General features: G+C 43.8%; 1 protein-coding gene across 9 annotated transcripts in view; it reads left to right on the top strand.

Annotated features, from left to right (window-relative positions):
* Positions 1–7433: 7433 nt before the first annotated feature.
* Positions 7434–17790, top strand: part of LRRFIP1 (LRR binding FLII interacting protein 1) — a 186063-nt gene continuing 175706 nt past the window's right edge. For all 9 annotated transcript variants that reach the window (XR_012154391.2, XR_012154388.2, XR_012154386.2 and 6 more), the window contains exon 1: positions 7434–7612. Coding sequence is in view for 3 of the 9 variants with exons in the window: in XM_073306756.2 (XP_073162857.2) it covers positions 7523–7612 (90 nt within the window). In the remaining 6 variants the exon portion in view is untranslated. The remainder of the gene's footprint in view (positions 7613–17790) is intronic.

Genomic DNA, 17790 nt, shown 5'->3' with positions numbered 1-17790 from the left:
GGAGAGGGGGGGTTGGATGGGGCAGGAGTCCCGGGGGGGGCATTAGGGGGCAAGAAGCGGGGAGGGGGGTATAGGAGGCAGGGGCCGGGCCACGCCTGGGTGTTTGGAGAGGCACAGCCTCCCTTAACTGGCCTCAGGCTCCGTACAATTTCCGAAACCTGATGAGGCCCTCAGGCCAAAAAGTTTGCCCGCCCCGGTGTAGGTGCTCTGCACTCTGCAAGGAACATGGAGACAAACATCAGCTTTAGTATCCAAAATAAACTCCATGTAACATCTTAGTTGCAGGTTTCAGAGTAGCAGCCGTGTTAGTCTGTATTCGCAAAAAGAAAAGGAGTACTTGTGGCACCTTAGAGACTAACCAATTTATTTGAGCATGAGCTTTCCTGAGCTACAGCTCACTTCATCGGATGCATTCCGAATGAAGGGGCTGTAGCTCACGAAAGCTTATGCTCAAATAAATTGGTTAGTCTCTAAGGTGCCACTAGTCCTCCTTATCTTAGCTGCAGCAATTTTAACAGCTGATTGCTTGTTTTGATTAAGCCAGAGTGAGATTTTACAAGATATGCTTCAAGAGTAGCACAGAGGAAACATTATGTTGTTGCTTGGGTGTAACAGTCTACTTGCACACAGGATATTGAAAAACAAGCTGCAAAATGTTAGCCCCTTTATACTCTTTGAAACTGGCATGGGACACTTAGTCTTGGCTGGGTGTCATTGTTCACCATTATTACTATTTTAATACAAAAGGAATCTTGGTTTCATTTTGCTTGTTTTAAAAAAGTGTCAAGTATCATAAGGAATGCCGCTATTTCTGTATTTAATTTTCATTAAGGGCCCAGTCTCTTTTATAGTGTAGCCAAAACTGAATAATGTACATCTGACTCATTATTTAATATTTAGTTAGGCAGGTTCTGTATGCAGTGTTTTTAATGAGACGGTTTATATTTTGGCCAGCCCCCTTTCTACTGAAATAAAATTTCTTTAACAGCCTGGAATGCAAGTGAAACAGGTGCGTATTAAATTACTGGGTTATGTTGTATCGCCGAGGTACAAAACATGGCCATCCAGGATGATCCTGAGCCCATAACACTGGCCCACTGGCCATGTGTACTAAGCATCCTCACAGATTTCCGAAAAGGGACAATCCTGGGGAAACCTAGATAGATGGCAACCCCAGTTTGTTACGCTGCTCGGCACATGCAGTGGGTAACTTAAATTCTGGCTGCACTCACCCAATAGCTACGACTGCAAAGGTGATTTTTAAAAAATAAAAGCGCCTTGCAATTCTGCTCTGAATAGCAGCTTTTCTGGTACATACCTATGACTATCCCTAGCCTGAATGTGGGCTTAAATCCTTATCTAGGGATATCAGCCACCCGGGCAAACTCCACCTGTGCAAATTACACTGTCCATGTAAATCATATCTACACCAGGGGTTTGCATGCCAATATGACTTTTGTTTTTGGCGGTGGGTGCTCCTCTCTGCCCCCTACCCCATGCGAGCGGCGATGGGGCCTTGGGGGTGGGGGGAAGAGGCTGAGTGGGAGCAGGACCTCGGGGCGGAGTGCAGGTGGAGCGAAGGATGGGGCCATGGTCCGGGGGCCACAAAAGATTAATCTGGCCCTGCCAGTACTGAGCACCCCCTAGCTTTTCCCTGGAGTTGGTGCCTATGCGTGTAGCTACACTGGTAGTTGAAATCCCTGTGCAAATAAGGCATTGTCCACGGTCCTTGGCCAAAATCCATCGGACGATCAGTGCAGAATTGAGGATAAGGGCCTACTGGGCAAATTTATAGGGGCAATCATGGCATTCAGCAAAGACTTCAGGAGGGTGGATTAGAGAGTCTGAATTGCTGGCCAATCAGAGCCAGTGAGGGAAGATGTGCATTAGCTGGAGACACAGACTAGCTGATGGAGGGTGGAGGCTGCAGTTCTGTTACTAAAGAACTGGGCCAAAGTAACACCTCTTCTCTCTAGAGGGAGGTCACACACCCTTACTTTGTTCCCAGCCCAAAAAGCCTGTTTATTCTGGGTTTTGTGGGGCATCAGAGTAGATTTCACCCTAAGTGCCATTCTCAGAAAGTAGCATGTTTATTTCAATGTGCAGTCATGTCAATAAAATGACTATGGGTACATCAGAGCTGCCTGCATTTCAGTCTCCCCTAGCAAAATGATCAATTAGGTTTCTTTAAAAACAAACAAGCAAATGTAATTAAGACACAACATTGATCCAATGCTACGGTTGAGAAGCAAACGGAAATGGAAAAGCTATGGTTGCCACAGCAATTGTAATTCAGCCACACGGCATACGTGCAGAAATGTACATCAGCACCTTAGAGGAGACATTTTACACCTAGAAGTATTTGGTAATAAATTCTCAGTCTTGTTATTTGGCAATGAGAGGGTTTATTTTGGATAACTCCACCAAACACTAAATGGAATCTCTGTCCAGACAATAGAGACAGCCAGGCACAAACTAAAAATAACCACCTTGATTTCATGTATATAAAAAGAAACAAAGTAAGATGAAAGAGCTTCTGAAGAAGGATAACTGCTTGAAATTGCTTAAGAGGCCTCTCTCTCCTTCTCTTTCCATGGCAGTTTGTGTCAGTGGGTTCCATTATCCAGATCTCCTTCAGTGAATAGAAATCAATGTGCCCTTTCCACACACAGCCAGGAGCCTGTCTTTTGGGAGGTGCTGAACTATTAATTAAACTGGCACATCATTGGACAGCAGAGGAATGCACAAATGATCCAGATCCCATAATCATTGTACATTCAAAGCTCCCAGATCAATCTCTTGAAGTTATACGTGTACAAGGAATGCAGGGTCTGGCTCAACACAGACAATCTGAATAACACTGTGGGTAGTGTGTCGTGGCACTTTCTGATTTTAGCACATGCCTGAGCTATAATTTTCAACTTCCCTTGTGTTTTAAACGTTCTGCGTCTCCTTTCTTAGGGTTGTATTTGTCTCTATCGGAAAGTTTAGACCTTGAAAAAGAAAAACTTCTTAGTTCACAAATAAGATGTTTGTCCCAACCTTGTTAAAAAGCAACGTTTGTTTGTATCAGAAAACCACTAAATAATCTGGCACAACTGGCACGGAGGTCTGCAGGATTGGAATACTAGAGTCATAGCAACTGATGACTGAAGTTAACTGATATAGCTGTGTTTGAAACGTATTTGTTTATTAGGAGTGAGGTCATACTAGCCTTGTACCTCTGGAAAACTAGTTTCAAATTATAGCATAAAGTGGGTCATAAAAGAAATTAAATTTGCCGCTTTTATCTGAATCCCATGGAGATATATGTACACATTACAAAACCACTGCACAATTTTACACATTTGTGGTCCATACTCATGAGAGGCTCAGAACTCAAAGAGAAGGTCAGACTTAAGGTATCCTGGTAGAGCTGTATTGGGAATTCCAGAGAACACTTGCTCCTTGTCAATGCTAATTAATCCTTCACCTTCATGAGAAGACAACTGGCACAAATGTTTCAAAAATGAATTTTGTATCCAACTCTTCAAGCATAGTCCAGGGAATCTACTAGAATTGATAATGGATGGTTTCACTTCATTTGAAAATTCACTTGGTATCCATGAAGAAAGGATTCCATGGGGTTTGCAAAGTGGGGTAAGGCAGAGGGAGAAAGGAGAAAGGGACTAAGAAGACAGGAACAGAGGCAGTGCAGGGATGCTGACTATAGCACTGTGCCTTGAAAACCAACAGAATTTCTATCTAGGAGGGAATTAACACAGGTTTGAGCTATATTAACCCTTTAAGGAGTTGCCAAGAGGGATGGAGGGGCGGTGGAGCAACAAATGTGGAGGAAGGGCAGTTCCTGCAGACCACTCCAGCATACACTAGAGTGGGTGTCCCTTTCCCCATAGATTCTATGGGGTTGGGAGGCTTCTCCAACCCCTTTTCCTTGAGGGGATGATTTCTAGGAATCTTCACAAGACTAACCCCCTGGCATTTTCCTGCCTTTCTTGCCACTTCTGTGTGTTTCCCGAGCAGGAAGGCGTGATCTGACTCATAGAGAGGTGATGAGCACCTGCAACTCCCATTGAAATCAATAGGAGTTTCAGACAGACTGTGTCCTATAAGATAGGGCCTGGCAATGTTAATGTTCTCTCTGTATTGTTCAACTCAAAATTTCTCTCTTTTTCATCTGTATTTTATCCTAATAACAGGTTTCAGAGTAACAGCCGTGTTAGTCTGTATTCGCAAAAAGAAAAGGAGGACTTGTGGCACCTTAGAGACTAACCAATTTATTTGAGCATGAGCTTTCGTGAGCTACAGCTCACTTCATCGGATGCATACTGTGGAAACTGCAGAAGACATTATATATACACAGAGACCATAATGTCTTCTGCAGTTTCCACAGTATGCATCCGATGAAGTGAGCTCATGGTCTCTGTGTATATATAATGTCTTCTGCAGTTTCCACAGTATGCATCCGATGAAGTGAGCTGTAGCTCACGAAAGCTCATGCTCAAATAAATTGGTTAGTCTCTAAGGTGCCACAAGTCCTCCTTTTCATTTTATCCTAATAGAAGGTCCTGCTTTGAGCAGGGGGTTGGACTAGATGATCTCCTGAGGTCCCTTCCAACTCTGTTATTCTATGAAAAATAAGATCCTAACAGATGGAATATTGCTGGATTAGCAACAACAACAATAAGAATGTTCCTTGCTGGCTGGCTGTTAGAACTGACATTTCAAGGCAGGCTATATTCTTGTATAAGTAAATTAAATAAATAAAATATATTCTTATTTAAAAATTCATAGGAAAGTTTCTCTTACAAGGAAATGTATCATGGCAGGTGGAGAAAAGTTGCCTTCAGAGCCTGAAGGAACAATCTTTTTTCTACCACCCCTAACGGGGTATTTGTTTTGGAGGCTGAATAGGAAGGGAGGGATGAAGAGAGCGGTGAGCTGGAAGTTGGTTGGAATAAGAGGGGGCACTGGGAAGGCAGAAGGATTAAGTGACTTGACCAAAGCCAGAGAGGGAGTCAGTGTCAGAGCCTGGATCAGGCTGCAGGGCACCAATGATGTGTACACGCCAATCCAGTTGAAGTTGTGCAAAATTTATTCAGATTTAACACACAAAATTATAGGTTGGGTTGGTAGCGCTGTCTATTACTAAGATTGCTCAAAACTTCCCGTTATGAGACCATTTTCAGTTGCTTATAACTTTACTCAATTGGGCTGAAATTTTCTTTGCTGAATGTCTACCTCAAACAGATGTTTTCTGGAAAATTACAGTCAAAATGCTGCAGCCATTTCCAAGAATGAGGCTAGAGGAAAACATGTCGGTTTGCCCATGTTACAAAATCCTGGTGACCTTTACTTTGAGGAGCTTCAGTGCCTCCATGCTTGGAACAGAGACTTAACATTTGGTAGAGAGGTGGTGGCCTTCGTGTCAGGGATATGCCTTTTGCTGTCCACAAGGCCAACTTGTAAGACTTTGAAAAAGTGCAGCTTGCACATGTTCAGTAGAGACTTTGCAACTAAACTCCCTGAAGATTCCACTGGCAGTGGCTTGGGGCTGGGCAGGACTTTCCCTGCAATTGCAGATCTGCACTGCTGCGGGCCAGGCCGGGACCAGACCAAACATCAGAACTTAGAGCCCGGAGCCTGTCTCTCCTCGGCTCCCAGTGACTCCTCAGCTAATACTTAGGCAGTATGGAAGAGGAAGCCAATTGATTTGAATGCAAAAAAGACTAGAGCTGGGCCTGTGGGCAGGAGTTGTAGAGTGGAACAAGGAGCCTGGTGGGGAGATCAGGACTGGACACTGGCAGTGGAGGGGTTAGACACTAGGAGTGGGAGTTGGGGGGTGGGTGACTCTGGGATAAGAGCTATGGGGAAATGTGGGAGAGGAGAGGACTGGGAGCCAGTGGCAGGAGTGGGGGAAGACTAAGATTGGATGAGGAACTTGGGCAGGGGGAACTGCTCTGTATGGGAAAGGAGAACTGGGAACCAGCAGGGTGGGGAGAAGGTGTGTGGGGAAGAGAGAGATCTGGAAGAATGAATGAGGTGGGGGAGAGAACTGACTGGGACTGGTTTGGTAGAGACTCAGACTAGGAACTGAGGCAGGGGCCAACTGACATTGCCCAAGAAGCATGATGAGGGAGAGTGGTCGTGGGAGCCAGTGGGGATGGGGAATATGGGTGAGGGGTGGGAGGGGCATGACTGGAGCTCTGACTGGAGACTGGAGACTGGGGCATGACTGGAGACTGGAGTGAGAGATTGGATGAGAAACTGGGTGGAGGGAAACTGGGAATGGCTGAGCAAGGAGACTGAGATGGGGAGTCCAAAGAGGTGAGACTTGCTGGACAAGGAGATGGGGATTGGGCTGAGGAGTTTGAGGAGTGGAGACTGGATCTGGGTAGGCAAGGATAATGGCACTAGGATGCAGAGATAGTCGGAGGGGACAGGACAGAAGTGGTCAAACAGTTGAAGGGAATGTGCAGAAGAATCTGTGCCCAGTAGACACACTCCCTTCCACAGCCTGGAATGGAACCCAAGATTTCTAAATCTCACCATTCCTCTGCTATCAACAAATATCTATGAAACCCACTGGGACAGTCTCCCATCCCCCTCTGATGCTAGTCGACACAGAAGATAACAACCTACTGTTGGTATCCGTTACTCTGTTAAGTGGCAGAGATCTCTGTGGTGGATCTAAAAGCTCCAACCATGACGATGACTCATGGGGGAGTCAATATGATTCCACCTGATGACATTTTTGGGAGGGGTTGAGTTTTTTTTAAACCCAGGAAATTACACGCAACAAATTTAGTTAAAACAAAATGATTAAGGTTGCAAATCAAACTCTCAGGAGTTAGAAAAGCCAAAATTAATTTGTCCCCCTTGCCTTATAATACAGTCTTTAATTATGTACTATTTTGTCTACAAGACCCCTGCTTCATTCAATGAACAGGAAGAGCCTTCCCTAAAGCCCCTCCCCACTCCATACCCCCTCCTTACCTCCCTGCCCATCTCCCCAAAGAGCCTCCCTACCTCATAGCCCCTCCCCACCTGTCTCCCCAGAGCCCCTCTCTGCCCCATCCCACCCTGCTAGGATGATCAGATGTCCCCATTTTATAGGGACAGTCCTGATATTTGGGGCTTTTTCTTATATAGGCACCTATTACCCCCCCTTCCCAATTTTTCACACTTTCTGGTCACCCTACACCCTCCCAACCACCCCTCCCCACTCCACAGCCCCTCCCAATCCCACCCATCTCCCCACAGCCCCTCCCCACTCACCCCCTCCAGCTCATCACGGCCCCTCCCCACTCCACAACCCCTCCCTAGCGCCCCGCCCATTGCAGCAAAGCCCCGCCCATGCCTCCTCAGCCCCTCCCATCTCCCCTCCCTCGTGCTGGGCGGTTGAGCCCCGCCCCGCCCCGCCCCGCCGTGACGCGCTGTGCGTAGCCGCCGGCGGGCGCGGGGCGGCAGCGGCAGCTCGTGCCGGAGCGGGGCCAGCAGTGGCGGTTCGTCGCGCGCGGCGATGGGGACGCAGGGGGCCGGGCGGAAGCGGCTCCCCAACCGGGAGCGGCTGACGGCGGAGGACGATGCGCTCAACCAGATCGCCCGGGAGGTGAGGCGCGGAGCGGGCCGGGCCGGGCTGGGCTCGGGGGCTGCCCGTCCCTCCGGCCGCCCTGACGCGGAACGGAAATGGCGGGGGGCGGCCCTGCTCGGCGGTCGCAGGGGACGGGACTAGAGCTGGGGGGACACACGGGGGTGGCCGGGGAGCCTGGGGGCTGCGGGCTGGAGGTGACATGCGGGGGCAGGCCGGACGGGCGGTGACGGGCGGAGCTGTGCCTCGCCCTGGGGGTTCCAGGCCCTTGAGGTGGCCCCGGGAGGGCCGGGGGTGTGTAATAAATAGCGGTCCCTCGGGGACGGGTTGTGGCTGGGCGGGGGGAGGAGCCGCCGCCGCTGCTGCTGCTTGTCCCTCGCCGCTGCCTCAGGGGCTTTCCTGAAAGCGACCGCAGGTGCCGTCTGCTCCTGCTGTCAGGTGCCTTCGCCTCCCCGGCTGCGGGCTGCCTCTGCGCGGCTGGTGTGTCTACACGCTGCCCGCCGTGAACGTGGCCACGGTGCAGAGCCTGCCTTCCCCCACTCCTGAACTCCCCAGCTTTCCCCAGCACGCTGTTTCCAGGCTTTCGGTGACTTGCTGCTCAGTATGAATTATTTTATCCTGCAGTATGAGGAGAATTGTTGCAATGTAAAGGCAGGAATGTAACCCGCTCCCATGTGATCGGCTTTTTGCCTGGGGTTTTCATGCCCCTTCAATCTATTGAGTTTCACCCAAGGCTGGTTTAATAGGGGGGTGATCTGGTTTCAGGCCTACACTGTGGCTTGGAACCCTGGCACGCCTGTCCAGTGGAATGATGCTCTCTATTTTGCTTGCACTGTGAAATTACAAGTTTTTACTAGCATAAAGGAAATGCCTTGACCATATGATTCAGAGGAAAGTGCAGGAAGCTTTCCAATTGCTGTGGATTTTGTCAGTGAAATGAGCGATGAAGATGGGTAATATACACTCCTAGATTTTGCAAGAAATAGGTCTCGAGTATCTGTGAGACTCAACCATATTTTAAAAGTCTTTTTATCATGTGAATTGTGTGTTCGGGTTTTGTGGCCATAATATTTGGCTAACTTTTATATTAAATAAGTATGTATTTAAATTGACCCATTTAGTCATACTTCGTTACTTATCCCATACCCTTGGAAGTTTAAGCTAGAATGGGACGCTGGGCTATTCTGCATAGTTTTCCCTTTTGTCAGTGGCTTTAATTGTTATTTTTGTAATTAAGATTTTCCACATGATCAAAATTTTAAAACTCAGTATATTGGAACATACATAAAACCAGGTGTTAGTAGTAGTTTAAATCTCCGGACTTGCCTTCTGCCCTGATAAACTCTATTTTATGCCAGGTTTCAGAGTAGCAGCCGTGTTCGTCTGTATTCGCAAAAAGAAAAGGAGTACTTGTGGCACCTTAGAGACTAACAAATATATTTGAGCATAAGCTTTCTTGAGCTACAGCCACTGAATGCATCCGATGAAGTGAGCTGTAGCTCACGAAAGTGTATGCACAGATAAATTTGTTAGTCTCTAAGGTGCCACAAATACTCCTTTTCTATTTTAAGCGTTACAGAGGAATCTGAATTGAGAGCATTTATCTGGTTGAATGCAGTTGGGAACCAATGTAGAGTGGCCCCTTATCAGTTAGTGTTATAAGAGGCAGCTTTATAATAAAGGTGGAGTACAGCCTGTATGCTGAAATCCCTGCATTGCTACCCTATGCTATGGCATTTGTCTTAAAAGCTTGTATAAACTTGCGTTATTTCTTTTTTTCTCAGCTAGGAGACAGCCACATGTAATTACAAGGCTTCAGATAAAAAGCAAAGACTATGCCAGAGATTCTATGGTAAAGAGTCAGAAACATTATTTAGCTGGTATTTTTTTTATCTCTTAATGATATGCTGTGTATATAAGTAAACATTTTTAGGGCAGTCTCTATTATAGGCACTAATTCAATTGCAGCAAAGAGCAAAATTTTGGGTGAGTGAACCTTGCCAGTTGAAAGGAGGTGATTTTCTTTTTCAGGCTTTGTTTCACACTTCTGTGATGAAAAATGTCTTAAAGACATAACATTGTGTGTGATATTAATTTGCACTATAGACAGCTTCATGTGGGATTTAAGAGTCAAGAAGTCTGAGGCTTGTAGGTTGGCTTGACATAAACATTAAGGGCTAGATGCTGCAAGGTCCTGAGTGCCCACAGTTGCCCCTGACTTAAACGGAAGCTTAGAGTTCTCAGCACTTTAGAGCAGTGATTCTCAGAGACCTTTCCAGACTACTGTACCCCTTTCGGAGTCTGTTTTATCTTGTATACCCCAAGTTTCACGTCACTTAAAAACTACTTGCTTACAAAATCAGACGTAAAAATACAGAAGTGTCACAGTGCACTATTACTGAAAAAATGCTTACTTTCTAATTTTTACTATATAATTATAAAATCATGACCCCTGGGTTGAGAAACACGGATATAGTGTACAGACGCTCCCTGACTTAGGCAATTGTTCTGTTCCGGAACACTTTGCGTAACTCGAATTTTGCATAAATCGGAAACATATTCCTGAGCTTTACGCAAAAAACAAACAAACAAAACCTAATATTTTTAGCTTACGGAACTTTTTCCGTAAGTGCAGATTTGCATAAGTTGGGTCTTGCGTAACCCGGGGAGCGTCTGTATATAGCAGTATCAACAAGTCATTGTCTGTATGAAATTTTAGTTTGTACTGACTTTGCTAGCACTTTTCATGTAGCCTGTTGTAAAACTAGGCAACTGTCTACATGAGTTGATGTACACCCTGGCAGACCTCTGCATACCCTCAGGGGTACGCGTACCCCTGGTTGAAAACCAGTGCCTTTTAGAGGATGAAGCCCTAAACATCCAATGAACAAATTTTACATGAAGAAGTAAGATAAGATTCTGATTGGCTGCTAGGATGGAGTACAAGTATATTGTCCACCCTTTTCTTGATTAGAAATAGGGGTGTACAGAGTGAGAGCAGCAAGCAGGAATAAGATTTTGAAGGGCCACAGGCACCCCATACATACAAGTTATGTATTTTGCTCACATCAGTTATTTATTTGTATTGGCTGGAGATATCCTGACTCTTTAGAATCTGAATTTCTTTTCTGTATATAGTGCATTTCACTGGTGACTTCTTGATAGCATTCCGAGGTGTAAGTTAAGTACACTTTCATAGAACAACATATTAATATTTTTTACATGCACAGTTGTTAATTATTAATTCCCTAGCTTTGCAAAATTGTATCCTGAGGGATTAGAGACATAATAATTCTAGCACAGTTGTCTGCTTTAGGAAGAGACCTGATATCAAAGTGCAAATTTATAAAATGTAAAACACAAAAGTTACATTAACATCCAGGGTGTTGATCCATTTATGATCTTGGAGCACCACTTAAGCCTACAGTATTTTAAAGTGTTTATGTATAGGAGAAACATTACTTAGTGCCAACAGAAAAGGAGTACTTGTGGCATCTTAGAGACTAACAAATTTATTTGAGCGTAAGCTTTTGTGAGCTGCAGCTCACTTCATCTGATGCATTCAGTGGAAAATACAGTGGGGAGATTTATATACATAGAGATCATGAAACAATGGGTGTTACCATACACACTGTAACGAGAGTGATCACTTAAGGTGAGCTGTTACCAGCAGGAGAGCGGGGTGGAAAAAACCTTTTGTAGTGATAATCAAGGTGGGCCATTTCCAGCAGTTGACAAGAACGTCTGAGGAACAGTAAAAAGAAAAGGATGCATCCGATGAAGTGAGCTCTAGCTCAGGAAAGCTTGTGCTCAAATAAATTTTAGTCTCTAAGGTGCCACAAGTACTCCTTTTCTTTTTGCGAATACAGACTAATACGACTGCTACTCTGAAACCTGAGGAACAGTACGGGGTGGAGGGTAAATAAACATGGGGAAATAGTTTTACTTTGTGTAATGACCCATCCACTCCCAGTCTCTATTCAAGCCTAAGTTAATTGTATCCAGTTTGCAAATTAATTCCAATTCAACAGTCTCTCGTTGGAGTCTGTTTTTGAAGTTTTTTTGTTGAAGAATTGCCACTTTTAGGTCTGTAATCGAGCGACCAAAGAGATTGAATTGTTCTCCAACTGGTTTTTGAATGTTATAATTCTTGACGTCTGACTTTCGCCCATTTATTCTTTTACATAGAGACTGTCCAGTTTGCCCAATGTACATGGGCATGTACATTTGCTGGCACATGATGGCATATATCACATTGGTAGATGTGCAGGTGAAAGAGCCTCTGATAGTGTGGCTGATGTGATTAGGCCCTATGATGGTGTCCCCTGAATAGATATGTGGGCACAGTTGGCAGTGGGCTTTGTTGCAAGGATAGGTTCCTGGGTTAGTGGTTCTGTTGTGTGGTGTGTGGTTGCTGGTGAGTATTTGCTTCAGGTTGGGGGGCTGTCTGTAAGCTAGGACTGACCTGTTTCCCAAGATCTGTGAGAGTGATGGGTCATCCTTCAGGATAGGTTGTAGATCCCTGATGATGCGCTGGAGAGATTTTAGTTGGGGGCTGAAGGTGATGGCTAGTGGCGTTCTGTTTTTTTTTTTCTTTGTTGGGCCTGTCCTGTAGTAGATGACTTCTGAGTACTCTTCTGGCTCTGTCAATCTGTTTCTTCACTTCAGCAGGTGGGTATTGTAGTTGTAAGAATGCTTGATCAAGATGTTGTAGGTATTTGTCTCTGTCTGAGGGGTTGGAGCAAATGCAGTTGTATCATAGACCTTGGCTGTAGACAGTGGATCGTGTGCTGTGATCTGGGTGAAATCTGGAGGCGTGTAGGTAGGAATAGCGGTCAGTAGGTTTCCGGTATAGGATAGTGTTTATGTGACCATCGATTGTTAGCACCGTAGTGTCCAGGAAGTGGATCTCTTGTGTGGACTGGACCAAGCTGAAGTTGATGGTGGGATGGAAATTATTGAAATCATAGTGGAATTCCTCAAGGGCCTCTTTTCCATGGGTCCAGATGATGAAGATGTCATCAATATAGTGCAAGTAGAGTAGGGGCATTAGGGGACGAGAGCTGCGGAAGCGTTGTTCTAAGTCAGCCATAAAAATGTTGGCATACTGTGGGGCCATGCGGGTACCCATAGCAGTGCCGCTGATTTGAAGGTATACGTTGTCCCCAAATGTGAAATAGTTATGGGTGAGGACAAAGTTCAGCCACCAGGTTTGCTATGACATTATCGGGGATACTGTTCCTGATGGCTTGTAGTCCATCTTTGTGTGGAATGTTGGTGTAGAGGGCTTCTACATCCATAGTGGCCAGGATGGTGTTTTCAGGAAGATCACCGATGGATTATAGTTTCCTCAGGAACTCAGTGGTGTCTCGAAGATAGCTGGGAGTGCTGGTAGCATAGGGCCTGATGGGGGAATCTACATAGCCAGACAATTCTGCTGTCATGGTGCCAATGTCTGAGATGATGGGGCTTCCAGGATTTCCATGTTTATGGATCTTGGGTAGTAGATAGAATACCCCAGGTCAGGGTTCCAGGGGTGTGTCTGTGCAGATTTGTTCTTGTGCTTTTTTAGGGAGTTTCTTGAGCAAATGGTGGAGTTTCTTTTGGTAACCCTCAGTGGGATCAGAGGGTAATGGCTTGTAGAAAGTGGTGTTGGAGAGCTGCCTAGCAGCTTCTTGTTCATATTCTGACCTATTCATGATGACGACAGCACCTCCTTTGTCAGCCTTTTCGATTATGATGTCAGAGTTGTTTCTGAGGCTGTGGATGGCATTGTGTTCTGCACCGCTGAGGTTATGGGGCAAGTGATGCTGCTTTTCCACAATTTCATCCTGTGCACGTCGGCGGAAGCACTCTATGTAGAAGTCCAGTCTGTTGTTTTGACCTTCAGGAGGAGTCCACCCAGAATCCTTCTTTTTGTAGTCTTGGTAGGAGGGTCTCTGTGGGTTAGTATGTTGTTCAGAGGTGTGTTGGAAATATTCCTTGAGTCGGAGACGTTGAAAATAGGATTCTAGGTCACCACAGAACTGTGTCATGTTCGTGGGGGTGGAGGGGCAGAAGGAGAGGCCCCGAGATGGGACAGATACTTCTGCTGGGCTAAGAGTATAGTTGGATAGATAGCAAAACTGCTGGTATGCCTACTGATTGTGAGGTCACCATTAATAACTGAGAACAAGAAAATTCAGGCCCTTGCTTATTCTACAGCAGTGTATTCATAACAGTGGCTCTAGTATGAACGTTTAATGTTCATGGATTCTACAGTTTGAAACAGGTATCTGACATAACCTCTGTGCATGAATTTGAGTTAACAAGCAGCTAAGCTAATATCAACTTTTTAAGCAGTGTAAACAACTTACAGTGCAAATCAATATTACGACCTCTTTGGAGAAGAAAATGGTCATAAAGGCCTTGATCTTGTGCTTACTGAAGCTGATGGCAAAAGCTTGCATTGACTGTAATGATGCAGGATCAAGGTCGTAGGCCCTGGTTCTGCATGATATCAAGCATGTGTCTGGCTTTAAGCATCTGAGTCGTCTGATTGAATTCAGTGGATTATTTGTGATTAAATTTAAGTGCATCATCATGTTTAAGGAATTTGCTGAATCGGGTTCTTGTGTTAAAATGCCATTACAAAAAAGTTGATCTTATTCCCAGTTGTGCTTGACTTAGCCTATATAGTTTTGTAGGGAGCGGACTTCATTTATAATAGGACAGTCTTCCATGTCTTTGCTTTCTATTACGTGTTCCTGTCCTAGTTTCAGCTTTACCCAGAAAGTTGTGTACTGCTTCCCTATCCCAAAGTATTTCCAAAGGGAAACAGTAAGTGTGATCCCTATGTTATCTGGAATTTAACTGGATAAAGGACCGATCCATTCAACTGAAATTCTTTAATCACTTTTATCTCCCATCTTTTCCACTGGGCGATAGGATTGAGGTCTGGAAAGTTGAGTTTTCTCATATTATTTTTAACTGCCTGTACCATACAGTTTCAATCATGTGAGTTGGATAGTGTAACTGTCATAATTCTTTATTATTATTGTCTTGTCTCCCACTCAGGGCTAGAGTGAATACATTTGTTATGCAGTATTTGGTTTTTTAGTGTTCTATTTCTATTCTATAGAGGTTTTTACCACGTTTGTCACATTAGTATCTGAATGCATTTTGGAGTGTGAATAACATCTGTCTAAAACTTTTGGGATCAATTTGTCCAAAAAATTTGTAGCATCCTCTTGTTTCCATCATAGTGACGATAGCTAGAAAAAACCTGGTGTTAAGATGGGTGACAGTGTTCATGCCAGCTCTTCCAGCCTCTCTGCAGTCACTCCCTCATGTTTTGGCAGAGTTCTGAGACATTTATGGTTTCTGATGTTGGTTTTCTCTCTATTTTTCAGTCTGTGTATGAAGTCCACAAGCTTTTCTACTTCCTTCAACCATCATCCCTTCCCGTTGTTAGCTTGCAGCCATGGAAGCTTGTAAATTATAGAGTATATTCTAGTAACTTATTTTGTCATGTTCAAATTGTGTATGGGTAGTCTAGTGGCCGTATCAGTCCTTGAATTTGAAGACCATAACTCCCTCCCCTAGTATAAACTTATCTAAAATGCAGGTGGAAACAAAGCATGGCATTTATCACCTCTACAGGATATGAGAGAGCAGTTTTAGGAGGAAGCAACTATGAACCAATGAAAGGAAACTGTATAAGTGAATCAAATTGTAATGACAGCATTTTTTGTACTCAGGATTGACACTTCGTTCTCTGGAGCGGTCTCTACGCTGGGACTCGTTAGCTGTTTTCTTGCCATTGACTTAGCTCTGATGGACGCACTAGCATAGACCCACTGCAGACATTTTTACCACCAGGTTGTTTATAGTGGTAAGAATGTTTGCAGACTGTCTACAGTAACATTTCCAATAGTGTGAAAATAGTTTAATGATATTTCACATTTCTCCTTCAACTCTTTCTTCTGCACTGTAGCTCTGGCTAAACTGATAACATTAATCAGATGTAACTTTTTTGCTACTGATTTAATTAATTTGGGGATTAAATGAATTGCAGACTTGTAAATATATTTACAGATGAACTCCCAAGGTAAAAAAAAAAAAATATATATGCTACTCTGAATTTCTAATTCACAGAAAGATGTCTTCCACTGAGGATTTTATTTTGTATGTACTAATCTCTCCATCACCAAAACTGTTTCTCTTTGATTGTGTCAATGCTTAAGGGTGAGAAGAAAGGTGATCAATGAAAGGCTTCTCTTTCATATTCTGTCACAGACCAGTGATGATGCTAGCAGATTATTCTGTGTTCAGGTCAATGAAGACTGTTTGATTTTGCTAACACTGCTGGCAAGTATTTCTGGAGGGGAATAATACGGTCTGTCAGTTCAGTAATCCATGAGTACTGTGCCAATCTGGCCAGAAGTACTAGTGCATGCAGAATGGAATCCTGTGTCAGAGCTTTATCCCTAATACAGTCACTTGTCAAGGCATACCCTACATTATGACGTGGTATCTACATTTTTGTGGGGCCTGGTTGTCTGATATTTCCCTGTACAGTGCAGATGGGACTGACAATTTGGTGAAGCGAACTTGAGGAAGCACTCTTTCTTCAGGTATACTTTTCTCTTGCTGACTTCCACTCTGTGCATTTTTCATTAGTTGTTAATAATGTTAAATGGATATAGAGGAGTCTAGTAAATGTAGCAAGGAAATTCATGTCAGCTGCATAAATGAAGTAGTTCTGCTACAGGTATCTATCTATATTTATTATTTGCTTAAGTTAGGCACACAAGACCGTAAGCTACTATTTTTATGAGGTGACCTAGAAAAGTCAGTTATACATCACAATGCTGGCATTTTGAATGCAAACTTTGATACTCCTAAAAATCAATACTGGGTTTCGTTATCTATGTGCTGGAAAACTTGTCCTCATTTCTGCTTTTTTTTTTTTTTTTTGTCCGTGTGACCATTAAAAAGGACCTTTTGTCTATAAAATTGAAGAGGGCAGTAATTAGTTCTGGAAAACTTTTTTTAAGTCTCTTTCTTTCTATTAAAGTTGGTATAATGTTGAGAGTGTTTTCAGATCTCAAATTTACAGTATTTATTATATTTAGTTACTTGACCAGTTGTCAAGAACACTGTCAACTTGTTTTTGTGTTGCTTTAAAAAAGGAAAAAAGTTTTCATTATCAATTTCAGTGAAATTGGGTTTAAATGTTGGTTTGTGTCATCTGCAGTCCAAAAATTGTGGTACTGTGCTAGTGCATGGGAAGCAGAATGTGTGGCTCACTAGAAGTAACTACAAATTAAAGAGAAACTGACTAGACAGTCTTCCTTGTTCAAGCTGAGAGAGATGCATACAAAATATTAAAATAATCCTAAATCGTGAAAAGACATAGCTTCTCATTATGATAAGCCGTGGTATATGTATGTAGATGGAGACTTTTTTTTAAAACTATGACCTGGGTTTTGAATGATCTTTAATAAGACATTGGGGAGGCCTGCCGAGGTTAACCAGCAGGGGGTTTTGTTACATTTTATTTTGTTAGTTTTACTGTTTTCATCACAGGTTGATGTTACCCACTTAGCTCCTGATATTGGAAACCATGGAGCACCACTCCAACTGAAGTCAACTTCTTAACGAAGCAAATACATTTATTTTTAGTTTTAATCTGATAGATTCCTTTCAAGAACTCTGAAGATCCAAACATTTGAAGTTCATTTGTTCCAGTTGGAAATTTCATTGATTTTTCTAATGTTCCCTCTGCTTTCTTAGAGTTCTCATGGGTTATGTCTGATCAGAGGGCAGATGATAAATGATTTCCTGTAAAATTATTATACAAAAAATTGGGTGACCTGCCAATGGAAGGTGGACATCAGTAACCAGTGTTTATTCCCAAGACTGAGTGCGCCCAATCAATGCTTTGTAAACCAGAGTGCATTTTGGGCATCGTAGCACAACATTTATCAGAGAGAAAGCAGAACTGGCTTTATATCTCCTTGCTAGAGTAAAGCAGAACATTATGGAAGCTACTAGAGCCCATGTAGGCCTGATCCTGAACCCATTCAATCCAGTCATCAGTGACTTCGATGCAAGGATTAGGCCCATAAAGAGGAAGCTGTAGTTGCCAGTAGGATAGTGGGAAGTGTTCCCATTACTAAAAGGTTAGTAGTTTATGGAGTAAATGTGCGCTAATT

Source organism: Lepidochelys kempii, chromosome 11 (genome assembly GCF_965140285.1).
Source record: "Lepidochelys kempii isolate rLepKem1 chromosome 11, rLepKem1.hap1, whole genome shotgun sequence".
NCBI lineage: Eukaryota > Metazoa > Chordata > Testudines > Cheloniidae > Lepidochelys > Lepidochelys kempii.
The sequence above is the reverse complement of the archived record's forward strand: the minus strand, read 5'-3'. Positions and strand labels throughout refer to the sequence as shown.